The 16,235-nt window shown below is 34.9% G+C and overlaps 1 protein-coding gene across 1 annotated transcript; it reads left to right on the plus strand.

The window, feature by feature from the left end:
* Nucleotides 1–3,840: 3,840 nt before the first annotated feature.
* Nucleotides 3,841–7,771, plus strand: LOC145064258 (uncharacterized). Its single transcript, XM_079011740.1, has 4 exons — nt 3,841–4,045; nt 4,595–4,704; nt 7,443–7,498; nt 7,576–7,771. The coding sequence occupies exons 1-4, from the start codon at nt 3,841–3,843 to the stop codon at nt 7,769–7,771; spliced, it is 567 nt and encodes a 188-aa protein (XP_078867866.1).
* Nucleotides 7,772–16,235: the final 8,464 nt, after the last annotated feature.

A 16,235-nucleotide genomic window follows, 5' to 3' on the forward strand; every position in this document is an offset into this window, starting at 1 on the left:
AAAGGGCAAGTGATCCTCCTACAATGAACAAAGGAGATCCTGCAAAGCTGTACTCTTATGAAACTATAGAGTCAAAAGTTGTGGGAAGGGAAATGTATGAATTTGAGAAGAAGCCAAAGAGAAGTTATGATATTGCGAATTCATACAATTGTCAGTTAGATTTTCCGATTAACGAAATGCTCTTCATTACAGCTCAATACAAGATTAGCGAGAAGTTTGATAATCTTGATGACTACATACACATGAAAATCATATTTCATGCTGTGTTGGGGAAGAATCCAGATGAAGTATGGTCTTTAATGAAGATCAAAAAGGTGTTAACGATCAAGAAAGATACGATGTTTAAAGACATGCTTCAGAATTTTCGTTACTTTGTTATTCGAGCTGATAACAAGCAGTATGACTTCACAATAGCTGACTTCCCTCTGATGAATTGCAATGATTTGATTCAAGTGGCTCTCATTTTGAAACATATGGAAGAGAATAAGCTCAAAGGATCTGAGACTGAAGTGTTTAAGATCGGGTTCGCACATGTCAAGACGTATATCGACAATTACTTCGATTGTTTGGCTCTAACAGATGAAGAATTGAAAACTACTTTGGGAAGGGAAGTGAACGTCCCTTGGGAAGAAACCTTAACCCAGTCAGCATTATCAAAGTATGTTGTTGGGGAGATATGCCTGAAACCTTTCGGCATGGTGTTTTCAGGAAGAGATACGAAGGGGAAGCCCAAGAAATTTTTGTTTAAGGTCTCAAAGGTTGAAAGATATACTTCTTCGCAATATACACACTTTATTGTTCATATGAACAACTGCAAGGAGAATAATTAAGGAGACAAGAAGGAGCTCAAGAAGGTGATTTCCTGGTATGGAGAAGTGCGAAAGACAATTCACTCAGCTGTTCAAAGGCTTATGGACTGAATAGCTTCGACTGTTTACAAAAGGGGAGATTGTAGAGGTTAAATTGTAAAAGTCGAATTGTGTGTTTGTTTAGTTTCGTATTTTTAGCTATTTTACTAAGTCAGTTTTATGCGAAGCGTATTGTTTAGACTTAGTATATTTTTTGTACACTCAGGTTCCCTATAAATAGGGATTGAGGATAGAAGTAGAGGATAACTTTTGGAACTCAAATATCCTTTATGCTTATTCTTGTAATCAGTCTTTATCAGTATAAGATCTGATTAATATTTACTCTTCGTGTTCTTACTTTTCAATCACTCAAATCATTATTGCTTTCATAATCTCGATAAACAATTCTCTACATTGGTAAAGTTTGGCGGCAGGTGCAAGCCTTGGAGCCATGGAAAGCTTTTTAGAACCTTGCTTAAAATCCTCATTTTAATTACTTATGCAATGTTATCACAATGTCCAATCTCGTATGGTCCAATAAAGTAACACTCATAACAATCTTAAATTACAATACTCACTCCCAAGAGTACAACCAACTGTGGAGTTTTGAACATAAGTAAATATTTTGGAAGTGGGTTCAAAACATTTAGAAGTGAAACACATTAATGAATAACACAAATTGATAGCAACAAATGATATTTATTAAGTCTCTATGAAATAAACATCAAAACAGTTACAATTCATATTGTTATATATGACAACCGTTAATTTCCGGTCAAGTCAAAGTCAAATAAAGTCAACAAGTCAAACCGGTCAACTCAGTTAACCCTTGTATGCTAGGGTTTACGCTATGTAATTACTAAACAACTCGCTATTTTAATGAGAAAACATAATTTGGAAAATGCGTGTGTTAAAATTTCCTTAGCCTTGATAGTGCTAAACAATGAACCAAAGCGATAAAACACTATTGCACACTCATTGGGAGTGTGTGGGACGCTAAAACACAACTTAACGGGGTTTACGGACCTTGTGTTGCGAAGCCAGACACTCAAAAAGGTCACAAAAGAAGCCTCTCTCAATCTCTTTCACTCTATCTCTCTATATTAGAAATCTCTCCCAAATCTCTCCAAGTATGTCAAATCTCTCCCAAATCATCTTTAAGAATGTGGAATCTCTCCCAAACCTCTCTCCATATGTGAAATCTCTCCAAGTATGTCAAATCTCTCTAAGAATGTGGAATCTCTCCCAAATCTCTCTCTATATGTGAAATCTCTCCAAGTATGTCAAATCTCTCCCAAATCTCTCTAAGAATGTGGAATCTATCCCAAACCTCTCTCAAAACCTCTTTTGATTTATTTTAATCAATTGGGGCATCCCGACACTTGACTTGGTGAAAAACCACTCGAAGCGGGAAGATACATTGGAAATTGGGTTCTTTCCAAAATAGACCTTATATTTGCAGTTTTTTTTCTATTTAAACCAAAAACTTTATTTATTTCCTAAAAAGACCACACCTTTTGATGTTCCTTATTATTTATTATGCATAACCGGTTGACTAGTCAATAGTCGGTATTACGAACGTATCCTTCCTGTGTACCCTTTCTTTTCTTGCGTACCTTTCTTTTCTTCTACACTTGCTAGGTTTCATTCGTTCACTTCAAGATACATAAGTCGATATGAAAGTCTAGGGCTTTTTCTGAAATCGCACAACAAGAAAGTCATGACATTTAACAACGATGCCAAGAAGAAAACTAAGAAACACAAGAAAAATACGCAGATTATGAGGATCCCGAAGATGAAATTCTCATATCAGACATGCCCATGGACTATGAAAGGGAAAAGGTAATAGCTGTTTCATTCTAATCTGTTAACGATCCTTTTCTTACCAAACTTTTTGAAGATGAATCTGAGATTTTTGGTGAAAAAGATGAATATGTAGATGATTTAGTTCATCTAGAAGATGATGAGAATGACATTTGTGGTTCCAATTATGTCCATGATCCCACCATAGAGTGGAATCTCATGGAACCAAAGGTTGGAGAGAAATATCAAAAAATTTCTCAATTGAAAAATTGTCTTATTAACTACGATGTGGCCCATGGGTACCCCCTAAGGTTTGAGAAACTTGAAAGTACTAGGTTAGTAGCTAGATGTGGTAGAGATTGTGACAAAAAAAATGTGATTTTCATTTTTATGCATCATGGATGAACACAGAAAGAATAATCCAAGTAAAGTCAATGAAAAAGAAGCACTCATGTTCAAGAAAGTTTACTTTTGGACACCTTGTATCCCCTCAGTGGATTGCTTCTCATCTTGTGAAGGAGATTGTTTTCAACCCATATATTAAACTTAAAGAATTGAGGGAACTCATTAAGACAAAATTCAAGATCACTCTATCTATCAGTAAATGTAACAGGGCTAAACATAAGGCAATGGTGATGATTGAAGGGAAGGCTAGTGATCATTATGCTAGAATTTGGGACTATGCTGCAGAAATACAAAGATCCAACCCTGGTAGTACTATGCAAGTGGGTGTAAACCTTAACCCTGATGGAAAACATTACTTCCATAGATTATATGTATGCTTTCATGCATTGAAAACAGGATGGATTGCTGGATGTCGAAGAGTGATAGGATTAGATGGATGCTTTTTGAAAGGGCAAGTAAAGGGTCAACTCCTAACAGCTATAGGAAGGGATGCCAATAACCAAGTATATCCTATATGTTGGGCTGTGGTAGACATTGAAAACAAGCAAAACTGGAAATGGTTCATGGAGCTTCTTCGTGAGGATGTTGGAGTACAAGAAGGTGGCGGTCTTACAGTTATATCAGACCAGCATAAGGTATATTGTTATTCTTTTCCCTTATGTCATAAATTTCAAAGTTTTTCTTGTCCATTTTTTCATAAAAAAAGGTGTCAAATAACATTGCTATTCTTTTAGGGGCTACTTAAAGCAGTAAAGGAGGTCTTTCCAAATGCAGAGCATAGACAATGTGCTCGCCATATATATATGCAAACTTTAAGAAGTCATATAAAGGAGAAGAGTACAAAGATCTATTTTGGGTTGCTGCTGGTTGCACTGTCGAACCTGAATTCATATCTGTGATGGAGAGATTGAAGGCTATAAATGTGGGTGCATATGAATACTTAATGTCCCATAACCCGAGCTCATGGAGTCGTGCTTACTTTTGTCAAGGTAAGTATTACATTTTCCTTTTTACTTAAATTTGTCTTTATACTTTAATATAGCACTTAACATTTGGTGTTTGCACTTAACATTTGTGGTTTGGACATTTTTGCCCTTGTTGATGTGCTAGATTGAACAAAGGAATGAGCAATTCCAATGCAACCAAAGTGGATGAATTTGTAAATCAAAGTGGATAAGGTTGTTGTAATTTAAGTAAAGCTGAAAACAAAATTCTGAAAACAAAAATCTGAAAATTAGAAATCTGGAAATCAGAAATCTGAAAAATAGAAAATCTGAAAAACAGAAATCTGAAAATCAGAAATCTGATAATATAAATCTGAAAATCTGAAAATATAAATATGAAAATAGCAATCTGAAAATCTGAAAATATAAATCTAAAAATCTGAAAACAGCAATCTGAAAATCTGAAAACAGCAATATGAAATCTGAAAATCTGAAATCTGAAAACAACAATCTGAAAATCTGAAAAACAGGTATGTTTATTTGAAATCTAAAAAACATAAATCTGAAAAAACAAGTGTGTTTATTTTTTAACAGATAGAGCATGTGAGGCTTTTGAGAATGGTGTTAGTGAAAGCTTCAATGCGATGGTTGTTGATGCTAGAAAGAGGTCATTGTTAACAATGTTGGAGATGATACGTTTAAGTGTCATGGAGAGATTTTCTTTTATGTATAACCTACAGCAAACGTGGGAGGCTCTGTCACACCCCAAAACCGGAACGGCGGAAACATTCTGGGGCGGAGGACGTCATGGAATGTATCACAACAATGTAAAGTAGTAAACAAGCAACAACATCGCCCATTGCATTAATAGTAATAGTTTAATAAACGTGTGTTCTTTCATATTAATAAGACAATACAACAAGTAATCAAAATAAAAGACGAGTCTTGACTGCTCCGTCTTCGCAAAACCTGGTCATCGTACCTGTCTACTAGTGCCCTGAGAATACAAGTTATTTTGAAAGTGTAGGTCAGCATTTAAGCTGGTGAGTTCATAAGTATTTAATGTCATCGTTTGTATAAGTATGAAGAAAATGTTTGAAATTGTTCAATGTAATTATTCGTATAAGTATGAAGAAAACGTTTGGAATTAATCAATGTAATTGTTCGTATAAGTATGAAGAAAACGTTTGGAATTAATCAATGTAATTTTTCGTATAAGTATGAAGAAAATGTTTGAAATTGCTCAATGTAATTATTCGTATAAGTATGAAGAAAACGTTTGGAATTAATCAATGTAATTTTTCGTATAAGTATGAAGAAAACGTTTGAAATTGTCTACATTTGTATAAAACTGAATAAAATGGTTTGTACATGTTTGAAAGTTTCTAGAAAATCCCATATTTTCTACTAGTATAAAAGTAGTCTTCTACCAAGACTCGACTCTTTTGTATGTTTACCTTTAGAAATCCAATATCTGTTCATAAGTGTGTGTGTAGTTTAAAAACTCCAAAACTATAACAAAATGATGTTTTTCATGCCTAAATAATAGATTTGTGTAAATATAAAATCACTAAGGCAATTGATAACCCCGTAAACCAATGTGTTTCTAATACTCCATGTGAGTTTTATAACCATACTAATGACCCACACTGCCTGTAACAACGTTCTTCAGGCGTTGAAATGTTATGACGTTTGTCACCCCAGGCTTGCCGGCCTAGCTGTAGCTAACAGCTCAGGTGCGGGATTGTCAATCCCGTATAGATCTATACACAAGTATCATGCTCCCCCTACAAGGGATTATGGTATATAATACAGGACTTAAAATGCATACTCGAAAGTACGTGAACTGTCTCACAAAACTTAGTATAAAACAGATTTACGTATAAAAATGTCCATTTGTTCTTGTATGTGAAAGTATCTCTTTGATATAGTGTTTCTAGTATGTAAATGTTCATGGTTTTCTCGTAAACTATACCTATTATAGTTATTTAAAGTGTGTGTTTCGTTCGTATAGTAAATCCTAGTGTAATGCTCACTTGTTATGTAAAGTATAACATCTAAAGTGACGTAAATGATCACATATACTTAAAGTATAAATAAAAGGGTTTGATTCGCATATATATGTAAACATGTTTTATTTCCAAAAGACAAGATGTTATCGTGAATATATATTGCATACAAAAGTTCTCATGTAGTAGTTATGAATCACATATGATTTACTTGATAAAAAGAGTATATAGTGAAACTTTATGTTACACACGATAATAACCGTGTGTTTATTTGTATTCCCCCCTTAAAGGTGTATAAAAGCATTGATAAACATTTGAAAGTGTAGTTTATAGGGGTATGAACTCACTTGATTGAAGTGGTTGATTTGAAGTAGCCGAGAGAAGAATCGAGCAGAACTTCGACAGGAAGAGTTGAAAACGTCGGAAAATCTCGGGATTCTCGGGAATCTCGGGAATCTTGGGAACACAAAACCTTCCTTTGGGATTTGAAGGTGAAAACTAGGGCTTTGGGAGGGTCTCGGGGGCTTAAACGCAGAGTTTCGGCGCGAGAAAGAAGGGAACTGAGCAATGGAACTCGGAGCCCTTGAAATCTATTTATAGGGGTATTTCTGGTGTACCACGTCGTGGCTAAGGCTGGCCACGTCGTGGGGAGCAAGTCTTATCCTCTTCCATTGATTGGACGCCCTCAGTCACTTTCCGGGTCGTGGCGAAACTGTGCCACGTCGTGGCAAACCTGACAGCCTCGGATTTCGGGCCTCGAACTTGTAAAATCCGTAACTTTCGCATACGAGCTCCGTTTTTGACGTTCTTTATATGCACGCGTAGCTGAAAATATGATCTACAACTATTGTTTAGACTTCATTGGCTAGTTTTGACTTTATTTTTAATTATTTATTTTTAACGGTCCGGGACACGAGAATTCCGTTAAAAATCCATAACTTCTTCATCCGATGTCTGTTTTCGTCAGACTTTTCATCGTTGCACTACTATTGTTGAGACCTTCGATTCTTATTTAGGTTGTTTTGGTTAAAAGTCTCTCGAGCTCTATTTCGAGTTTTTAGCTGTCTACTGCTATATCCGGATCTTGGAAAAATCATAACTTCCTCAGACGAAGTCAGATTTGGACGTTCTTTTTACGTACGTTTACGGTTTAATGTTATCTACAACTTTCATTTAGATATTTAAGGCTAAAAACTATTGTATTGAAACTTTGCATTTTTCGTTTAGTCGGTGTTGTCGGTTTTGTCGAGAATCTTCGATTGGTCATAACTTCTTCGTTATAACTCGGATTTTAGTGTTCCTTATATGTATGAAAACCTTGATACGATTCCTACCACTTTATTTAACCCAATTAAGATTTTAGGAAAGTTATATTTTGACCTAAATTTGACTAGTTTTACATTACATTGCCTCTAAATATCGGGTTGTCACAGGCTCCTATTTGCCCTGCAATCATTAAGAAATTAGAAACATTTGGTGAACACTACAGGTTAGTACATTGCTTGTATTTGGAAACATGTTTAGGCCTATTACAGCTTGTAATAAGTGCATTTAATGTATTTGTAGGTCATGGTCTGTCATACCAAGTGGTGGAGGGATATTTGAGGCAAGGTTAACCTATGAGTCTTACTGTGTAGATTTGCAGTCTTGGTACTGCTCATGTAGACTATGGGAATTATCAGGGATTCCTTGTGTTCATGCAATAGCTGCAATACAATCAGCACAATCCAGAGGATTTCATCAGTCCTTGGTTTTCAAGTGAAAGATTCAAGGAGAGTTATGCTACTTTTTACAACCTATGAATGGTAGCAACCTATGGCTAACAACTCCTTATGAAAAACCTTTGCCACCTATGTCTAGGCGGATGCCTGGGAGGCCTACTGTGAACAGGAAGCAACATGCCAGAGAGAAAGGAGACGGTGGATCTAGGAAAAGAACTGTTAAGTGTAACAATTGTCAAGAGTTTGGACATAATAAAAAGTCATGTAAGAATCCTACAAAGGAGCTTGAGCCCAAACCAAAAAAGAAGATAGGAAGGCCAAGTGTGGAGAAGATTGAAGGTACTTCAGAAAGACCAAGAAAACAAAAAAAACTAAAGTTCTAAGTGCATATTCACAAGTAGTTGCTGATTTGAGGGAGTTTGGATACATTTCCCAAGAAATTGAGGAGCTAATGGGTACAAGGGATGATGTTACCCAAGAAACTATTACCCAAGAAACTGTGCAACTACCAACAATGGATGATGTCACATTTGAAGCACGAGGCATTGAAGAAACACAAATGGATGATGTAACTTTTGTACCTGAAACTATTGCACCTGGTTCGACACTAGCAGAACCAATGACATTGGACTAATAGAGTAGAGGTGATTGTATTTTTGTAGAGGGGGTGGGGGTATTTTTGTATAGTGCCATTAATATGACCATTTTGGTCTTTTTGTTGCAACTTATTATTTGGCCTTTTTGTAAGTGTTAATGATGGCCAAGTTCACACCCACATGTTATTTAGAAACTGATCCACTTTGGATTAACATTTCCCTTTGTAAACTGTTTATGAAATGTTGTGTACTTTGTTTATTTTCTACATTCATTTTTGTCTTTTTCTTATTAGGACATTCTACTTTCAAATATCTATCAAATTATATCATATTAGTTTATAATAAAGGCCCAATAATAGCCCCCATATTAACAGTTTTTTTTAAACTTAACAACCCTTATATTAACAGTTTTTTTTTTTTTAAATAAAATTACGCTTTTAGGAAAAACCAATTTTTAACTTAATAGCCCCCCACACCATTTTCTGAAACAACATTTTTTTTGTATATAAAAAAACTACAAAATTTAATAATGAATGAATGTAAACCTTAAAAGGGTAAAATTGGAAACTGAAAATAACATATATAGAAAAGTACTTATATTCTCATACAAAACATAACCAACTATTTTCTCATACAAAACATAACCAGCCTTAAGATGACCAATGTCAAGACAACCTTAATTCATCAAAAGTAACACAACCTTAAGATGACAAATGTCAAGACAACTACCAAGAATACCACGATCCTAACATACTTTACTCTTCGTTCTTCACATTCCAAACACGCTTTTTTCTTCAACTTTAACTTTAATTCTTTGATCTCATCTTCCATACCCTTCATATCATGGTGCATATTGAAGAGTAGATCCTTGTACCTTTGGATTGTAAGTTCATCATCAATCCACATGAAATACTTGCAATTCATACTTTCATCCTGCAAAAGAAGCAACATTTACATATCATTACATAGTATAACTTCAGGTTTATATTTAGACATCCAAAAAAAAGTTTACAAACATTTTACCTTGTAATTTGGACTTCCATAAAATCTTCTACCAGGATTCTTTGCAGTCCATGATGTAAACATAGGAACTTCTTCATTACACTTGCACAATTCAACTTCACCATTCCTTACTATCCTTCTACTTCTGATGCTCTTGATACTTGAAGAAGATGACATTTTCGAGGACTAACAAGTTGGTGAATCAAGCAAAGAATGATCAATTCAGGTTTATATTCATATATCAATTCAGTTTTATAAACCTGAATTAACATCAATAAACATCAATTCAGTTTCATATAACAAAGTTTTCAACACATTACAAATATGTGCATACTAAAAAAGACTTTTTATTAGATTTGTGCATACAAAAAAACTGAATTTGACATTCAAATTATATTGTAAGGAACTTGATTTTGACATTCAAATTATATTGTAAGTGGTAATATAAATATAACTCATTTGTAAGAAGTGTGGAATCAACTTTGTTTCTAGCGCCAGGAACCTGATTCTGTAGTTCTATCTGTTTCAAGAAATTGTATTTCATGTTTTGCAAGAAACAAAACAATATTGAAAGGAGTGTGGAATTCGTTGGTTAAAATAAAATCCAAATAGTTGTTGATGGGGAATTCCTTCGCAGATGGAGGAGAAGAAACCCACTTTACAAATCAGTTTTTTTTAGTATGCACAAATCTAGATTTTTAATTAAATTGATTTATAATCATGGGAATCTAAGCAATTAGAAGCTAAGAAGTCAAACAAAATCGGGCTGAACAAAGCGTGAGACCGAGAAAAGAACTTACTTTATTGATTCCTGGATGCCATAGCCTTCTTGTGCGATTTATGGAACTAAGAATTGGATGTTATGGCTTTCTTGTTGTGCGATTTCAGAAAAAAGCCCTAGATTTTCATATCGACTTGTGTATCTTGAAGCGAACGAATGAAACAAGAAAAGAAAGGGTACGCAAGAAAAGAAAGGGTACGTAGGAAGGATACGGTTCGTGATACCGACTATTGACTAGTCAACCGGTTATGCATAATAAATAACAAGGAACATCAAAAGGTGTGGTCTTTCTAGGAAATAAATAAAGTTTTTGGTTTAAATAGAAAAAAACTGCAAATATAAGGTCTATTTTGGAAAAAACCCTTGGAAATTAGCTTCTTAGGGCCGAAGCCTCTCTATAGGGGCCAAACCCTCCTGGAACCGAGGCCACATGAATTGAGTCTGAAGCCCTCTTGAGCAGCCGCAGCCACCGAGCCGAGGCCACCGGACCGCATCTAATTTCGCTCCGGACCCTCCTGTCGAACCCACCTGCGGTACCTCCTCGGACCGCAACCCCTTCCCCTTCAGATCCACTTCAGCGGCTAAACCCCACTTTGGACCTAAGGCTGTTAAGACCGGAATCACCCTCCTGACTTCGGATTTCCCCATTTTTCACCCAGTTTTCGCCCACAACTCCGTTTTAAGCCCGTTTTTAATTATTTCAACAGGGGATTTTTGCCCAAACTTATATTTTAACATATAAGGTCCCATATATTCATAAATTCAACATATATTTAAGGAAATCCTTATTTAAGAATAAAATCCATTAAATAAGATTTTGTGGTGGAGTGTTGACTCTTCCATAATGTTTGACACAAGCAACCACCCCCATATCCACTCCATGACCAACCATTGTCCTCCCCACCATCCCTAGTCACTTCATAGTCCTTTCCCACTCATTTTCCCTCCATTCCCATGTCCTAGGAGCTGGAACATCCACCCTCTCTCCTCACACTTCATTCATTCTCTCATTTTCCATAAAAAATCACACTCCAAACTCTCTCATCTTACTCCCTCAATTTCGAGAACTTCAAGGCAAACTCCAGGATTTTCTCCTTCATTTGGTAAGTATCATCATCTTTCCTATGATTATTACACATCCTCCTACTCAAAATCATAGATTGCTTACGCAAATTCCATCACATTGGTGTTAGATTCTCGAATCTTCAAGACAATCTTCTAAGTGTTCTTGAGTTGAGCACTCCTTTTCCTCAACATCCATCCACTGAAGTCACACAAGGTGAGTTCATACCTTTATATTTTCATGCTTTCTTAAGTTTTAAGGGGGGAATACAAGTTAAAACACCAAGAACACAATTAAAAATTTTCTAACAGCTTTCATCAAAAAAGTTGGGCTCCATTCACAGACTGTTTTGATCAACTTAAACATTTTAGTTTTCAAAACTGTTTTAGGTGCAAGTATTTCCAGTTCTTAGCTTTAAAATGGCTACTTGCACATCTCCATGCGATCTTCCAATAATTTATGGTGATTTTTACAAAACTGTCTATCATTTCAAAAACCAATCCGGACCAGTCTGTGATTATGGACGTTTTCACACATGTTGGAGATCACTAAAAATCATGAGAAAATTTATGAACAAACTAGACAGGTTTTCCAAACTACCAGAATTTACGGATTCTGATTTGGACCTGTTATGAATTTTCTATGAATTTTCTAAGAACAATAATAGAAAATGTTATCATCAGAAAAATACTATCAATTTTATTTCACCTTGTAACATGTTGAGCAAGGTGTATATCTTTATGTGATTATATATTATTGTGATAAATGACATTTTGTCCTAGTATATAGACATGCATCAGTTGACGAATGGATTTTGATATATAGAACATAGAGAATAATAAATTGTTGTAATCAAAGTACATCCATTACATACAAACATTGGAATAAACTATGTTAAGTATAGTTTATGAATACTACCACTACCCTTATTTTGATAAACTATATTAGGTATAGTTTATGATTCATTTACATAATAAACACATTACTAAAGGTATTACATATACAAAAGGGATTATTACCACTACGAATAACTATGATAAGCTATAATAACTATAGTCAAGTCTATTACACCCTCACAAGTAAGTATGCTAATTGTAATCGGTATAATTAGGTTGCATATACATTACAACAATATGATAAACTATAATGGGTATAGTTTATGTTTCATCTACACTAAAAAACTTATTACAAGAATGGATTTCACCATCACCACCACTTTTGATAAGCTATAATATGCATAGTTCATGTTCACTACCACAATCGCTATTTGATGAACTATGATATGTATAGTTTATGTTCACCATCACCATCACATTTGATAAACTACAATATGCATAATTCATGTTCACTACCACTATCACTATTCAATGAACTATGATATGTATAGTTTATGTTCACAACCACTATTTCTATTTCATACACTACACTAGGATTGGGTTTCGGTCTTTGGTTTTAAGACTACATTCTATCTAGAATCGTTAGTTTCCAACAATAATTTCTAAGTGTATATGCCAGAGTTATATAGAATTTAGTCGTGATCGACTTAGAATTGGTGGGTCCGTTTTATTTCCTATTCCTTGTTTGGTTGTGGGCCTAAGGCAGACCCATTACATTCGACGGTTTATTTAACTTTAATTTTATGTAACTTATATACACTTGGAGATTATGGAATTCTAGGATGCACAATTTCAAAACACGGAAACTTACAACTTACTTTTCAAGGAAAATATTGGATTTTCTGGAATCCCTTTACCGCTTTTACAAGGAAAACAGTTTATTTCTCAATTAAAACTCTTACGAACTCACCAACCTTTGTGTTGACACTTTTTCAAACAACTTGTATTCTCAGGAAATCACTAAACAGGTAATCAACTGCTTTCGAGGACAGGACGCTAAGGCGTTAAATTCAAAACTTATTTTGTTATCATGATGTAATTGATTTTGAAACATGTAAAATTACTCTATGATGTAACTCTTACAATTATATTGATTATGATTGTGTTTGCTTTCTTCACTATTATACTCGTTGTTATGATACTGTAAATGAAGTCATCCACCCCCGAATGTTTCCACCATTCTGGTTTGGGGGTGTGACATTATATGTTTCTTAAATTAAATCAAACAAATGAAACTGTTTCAAGCCAATTCATTTGTAGATCAAATGTCTCAAGACTTTGTCTAACCAACAAACTATTGGATTAGTGTCTAAGTCCATAACTATTTTGGTATGTACTTGACCCGATTATGAGCATGGTCCTTTTGGGTTGCCTTCACCATAGCAATATGTAAGATGAATTAAGGAGAGAAAGGTTTAATTATGATTTATTAATATATTATACGAATAATATATTAAAGGATCGAAACAAGTATGTATAGATCTATATTGGGATTAACAACCCCGCACTTGGGCTGCTAGCTACAGTAGGGCATACACGCCTATGAGTGACAATTGTTATCAACCGTTTAAACGCCTTCAAAGCGTTTATTTCATGCCATCTAGTCATAGTATGGTTATAATAACCCATTAAAAAGATATTAACAATACGCTTAGTGTATAATTAACTAAGAACATGAGTACATTTTCAAAGTACCAGTTTTACAAACATATAATTTACAGTAGTACATTATAGTTTACAATAATAGCTGGTGGAGCCAGGCACACTCACATTTACAGGTTTTACAAAAGAATATAAATACAGAACATTGGTTTACAAACAAAATGGTTTTATGGGATTAAAACTACTTTTCATATACAACAGAAAATATATGATTTTCTGGGAACGATTTACATATTCAAAGAACAAGAGACATGCTTTCAAAACATAAATACTTATGCACTCACTCAACTTTATGTTGATACTCTCTTTTCAAATTACTTGTATTCTCAGGGAACCAGTAACAGGTACTCCCCCGAGTTTTTGAGAAGATGGAGCTATTTTGAGTCCAATCTTCTATGTTTTGGTATAAATCTTTTGGTGTCAATATACTATGATTGAACACATGTATAAAATTACACTTTTTAATACAATGGTTGTTTGTACTTTGATTACTATAATGCATGTGTTGTGATACTACAAATGAATTCATCCACCCCGGACGTTTCTGTCGTCTGGTTTTGGGGTGTGATAAAGGTCTTATGTGCTTATGCTGAGCTATGGGATATTATGCATTTTGTCTTTGTGAACTATGTTGTTATATTACTCTGTGTTTATATTGACTTATGATCGGAGGGTCCATACCGAGTAGTGAGACCAAAGGGTATTCCTCGAGACACAAGACCTAAGGGTCCATACCGAGCCGTGAGACCGAAGGGTCTTCACCGAGACACAGGACCGGAGGGTCCATACCGAGACATGAGACCGGAGGGTCTTCACCGTGACACATGACCGGAGGGTCCTTATCGAGATATAGCCATGAAAGACTAATCATTTGTGTGTATGGTATTTTGGGGAAACTTACTAAGCTTCGTACTTACAGTGTTGGTGTAAAATGTGTTTCGGGTACATCTTAGGATCGCGGGAAGGCGGTGACATGATTGTACACATCCGTCAGCTTATGGAGATTTGAGGATTTTGGGATACTCTGATATTGTTTGGTAATAACTTATATAATATGTGATGAATTGAATTTATGAGTAATGTTTTTGAGAATTAAAATTGAAAATTTTATCTTGAAATTTGAGGTGTTTCAGGTGCTTCATTCTTTCTTTCCAAAACCGTAACCTCCTTAGAGGAGGTTACCCTCTCTCTCTCTCTCTCTCTCTCTCTCTCTCTCTCTCTCTCTTTTCTTCATCTCTTCTTGAAGATTACTTGCATTTTCATGCCCTCTTTAAGTTCATATTGGTTATGAACTTAAAGCTTTAAGGGATTAAGAGTTTATGGGCTAACATCTACATCAAGTTGAGTCATTCTTAATGTCTCACAGGTTCCACATTCTTCATCCACTTCCAAGCCTCCCAAGAGGACCCAAAGAACTAAAATGTTGTTATTTCTTCATCCTTTCTTTGGTTGGTGTTTAAATCTTTATATAACTGGCAAGAAGATCCCTGGTGGGTATAAAATGTTATGTTATGTTCAAATTCTTAAATCTTCCGTTGCCATATTTTTCAAGTTTATGAAACAATTTTTGAACTAAAACCCAACATCATAGCTGTGCACCCGATCGACACCCTCATCAAACGGCCCTTAATATGTTTAGACATAAACTACAAGCCACCTACTTCTAGTTGTTTGAGTCCTAATTAGAGAAGTTGTGCCAAAGGGGTAACCTATTTATTTAATATTTTCATTCAAACTTTTTAATTTTTTTTATTCTTCAGATTTGGGCAATTATTTATTACTTCATTTATTTATCGTTTATTGATTTATTTCTTATAGTTTATTGTATATTATGCATGATTCGATTATTTGTTTCGTGTTGTGTAACGTGGCTCTTTTAGGTGTGAAGGTGTTATTTGATAAAGATTTATTAAAGAAGTTTACTTGTTAATACAAATATTGACTATGTGTTATACATGTGAATAATTAGTCAATCAAATGGAAGTTAAACTTATGTATAACAAGGATTGCTACATTCAATATATTATATTACCTTTAATATGAGATCTTTATCAAATTTTTAATCAATCTATGTATCTGTATATTGTTGTTTGCATAATCTTGTTTATCATAATCTATGATCATTGATATCATGATTCGACTTGGAATTCCATAAGTTTAATAGTTTCCATGAAAAAAAAAACATTGGAATATGAAAGAACTTGAATTTGTACATCCTTAAGTACTACAAATTCATATATCTTCAAACTGAGTTCACGTTTAGTCCTCTTTGAATTTATTTATTGCATTTTAGGTTATTAAGCATAGGGGTGCAAACGAGCCGAGCCGAGCCGAGCCCGAGCCTGGCCAGGCTCGGCTCGGGCTCGTTTAAGTTATATGAGGCTCGAGCTCGAGCTCGGCTCGATTCGAGCTTTCTTGTACTGAGCTCGGCTCGAGCTCGTAAAGAATTATCCAAGCTCGGCTCGGGCTCGGGCTCGACTCGTTTGTTATCTGACGTTCCTAAAT

This window comes from Lactuca serriola, chromosome 7 (assembly GCF_051521515.1).
Source record: "Lactuca serriola cultivar US96UC23 chromosome 7, Lser_US96UC23_V15, whole genome shotgun sequence".
Lineage (NCBI taxonomy): Eukaryota > Viridiplantae > Streptophyta > Magnoliopsida > Asterales > Asteraceae > Lactuca > Lactuca serriola.

Excerpts from the sequence above, each read along its gene's own strand:
- LOC145064258 (XM_079011740.1), top strand. The coding sequence starts at position 3,841 with ATGTGCTCGCCATATATATATGCAAACTTTAAGAAGTCATATAAAGGA. Across the intron at positions 4,705-7,442 it reads TGGAGATGATACGTTTAAGT|GCTCCTATTTGCCCTGCAAT; the intron begins GTCATGGAGAGA and ends GGGTTGTCACAG. Across the intron at positions 7,499-7,575 it reads ACATTTGGTGAACACTACAG|GTCATGGTCTGTCATACCAA; the intron begins GTTAGTACATTG and ends ATGTATTTGTAG.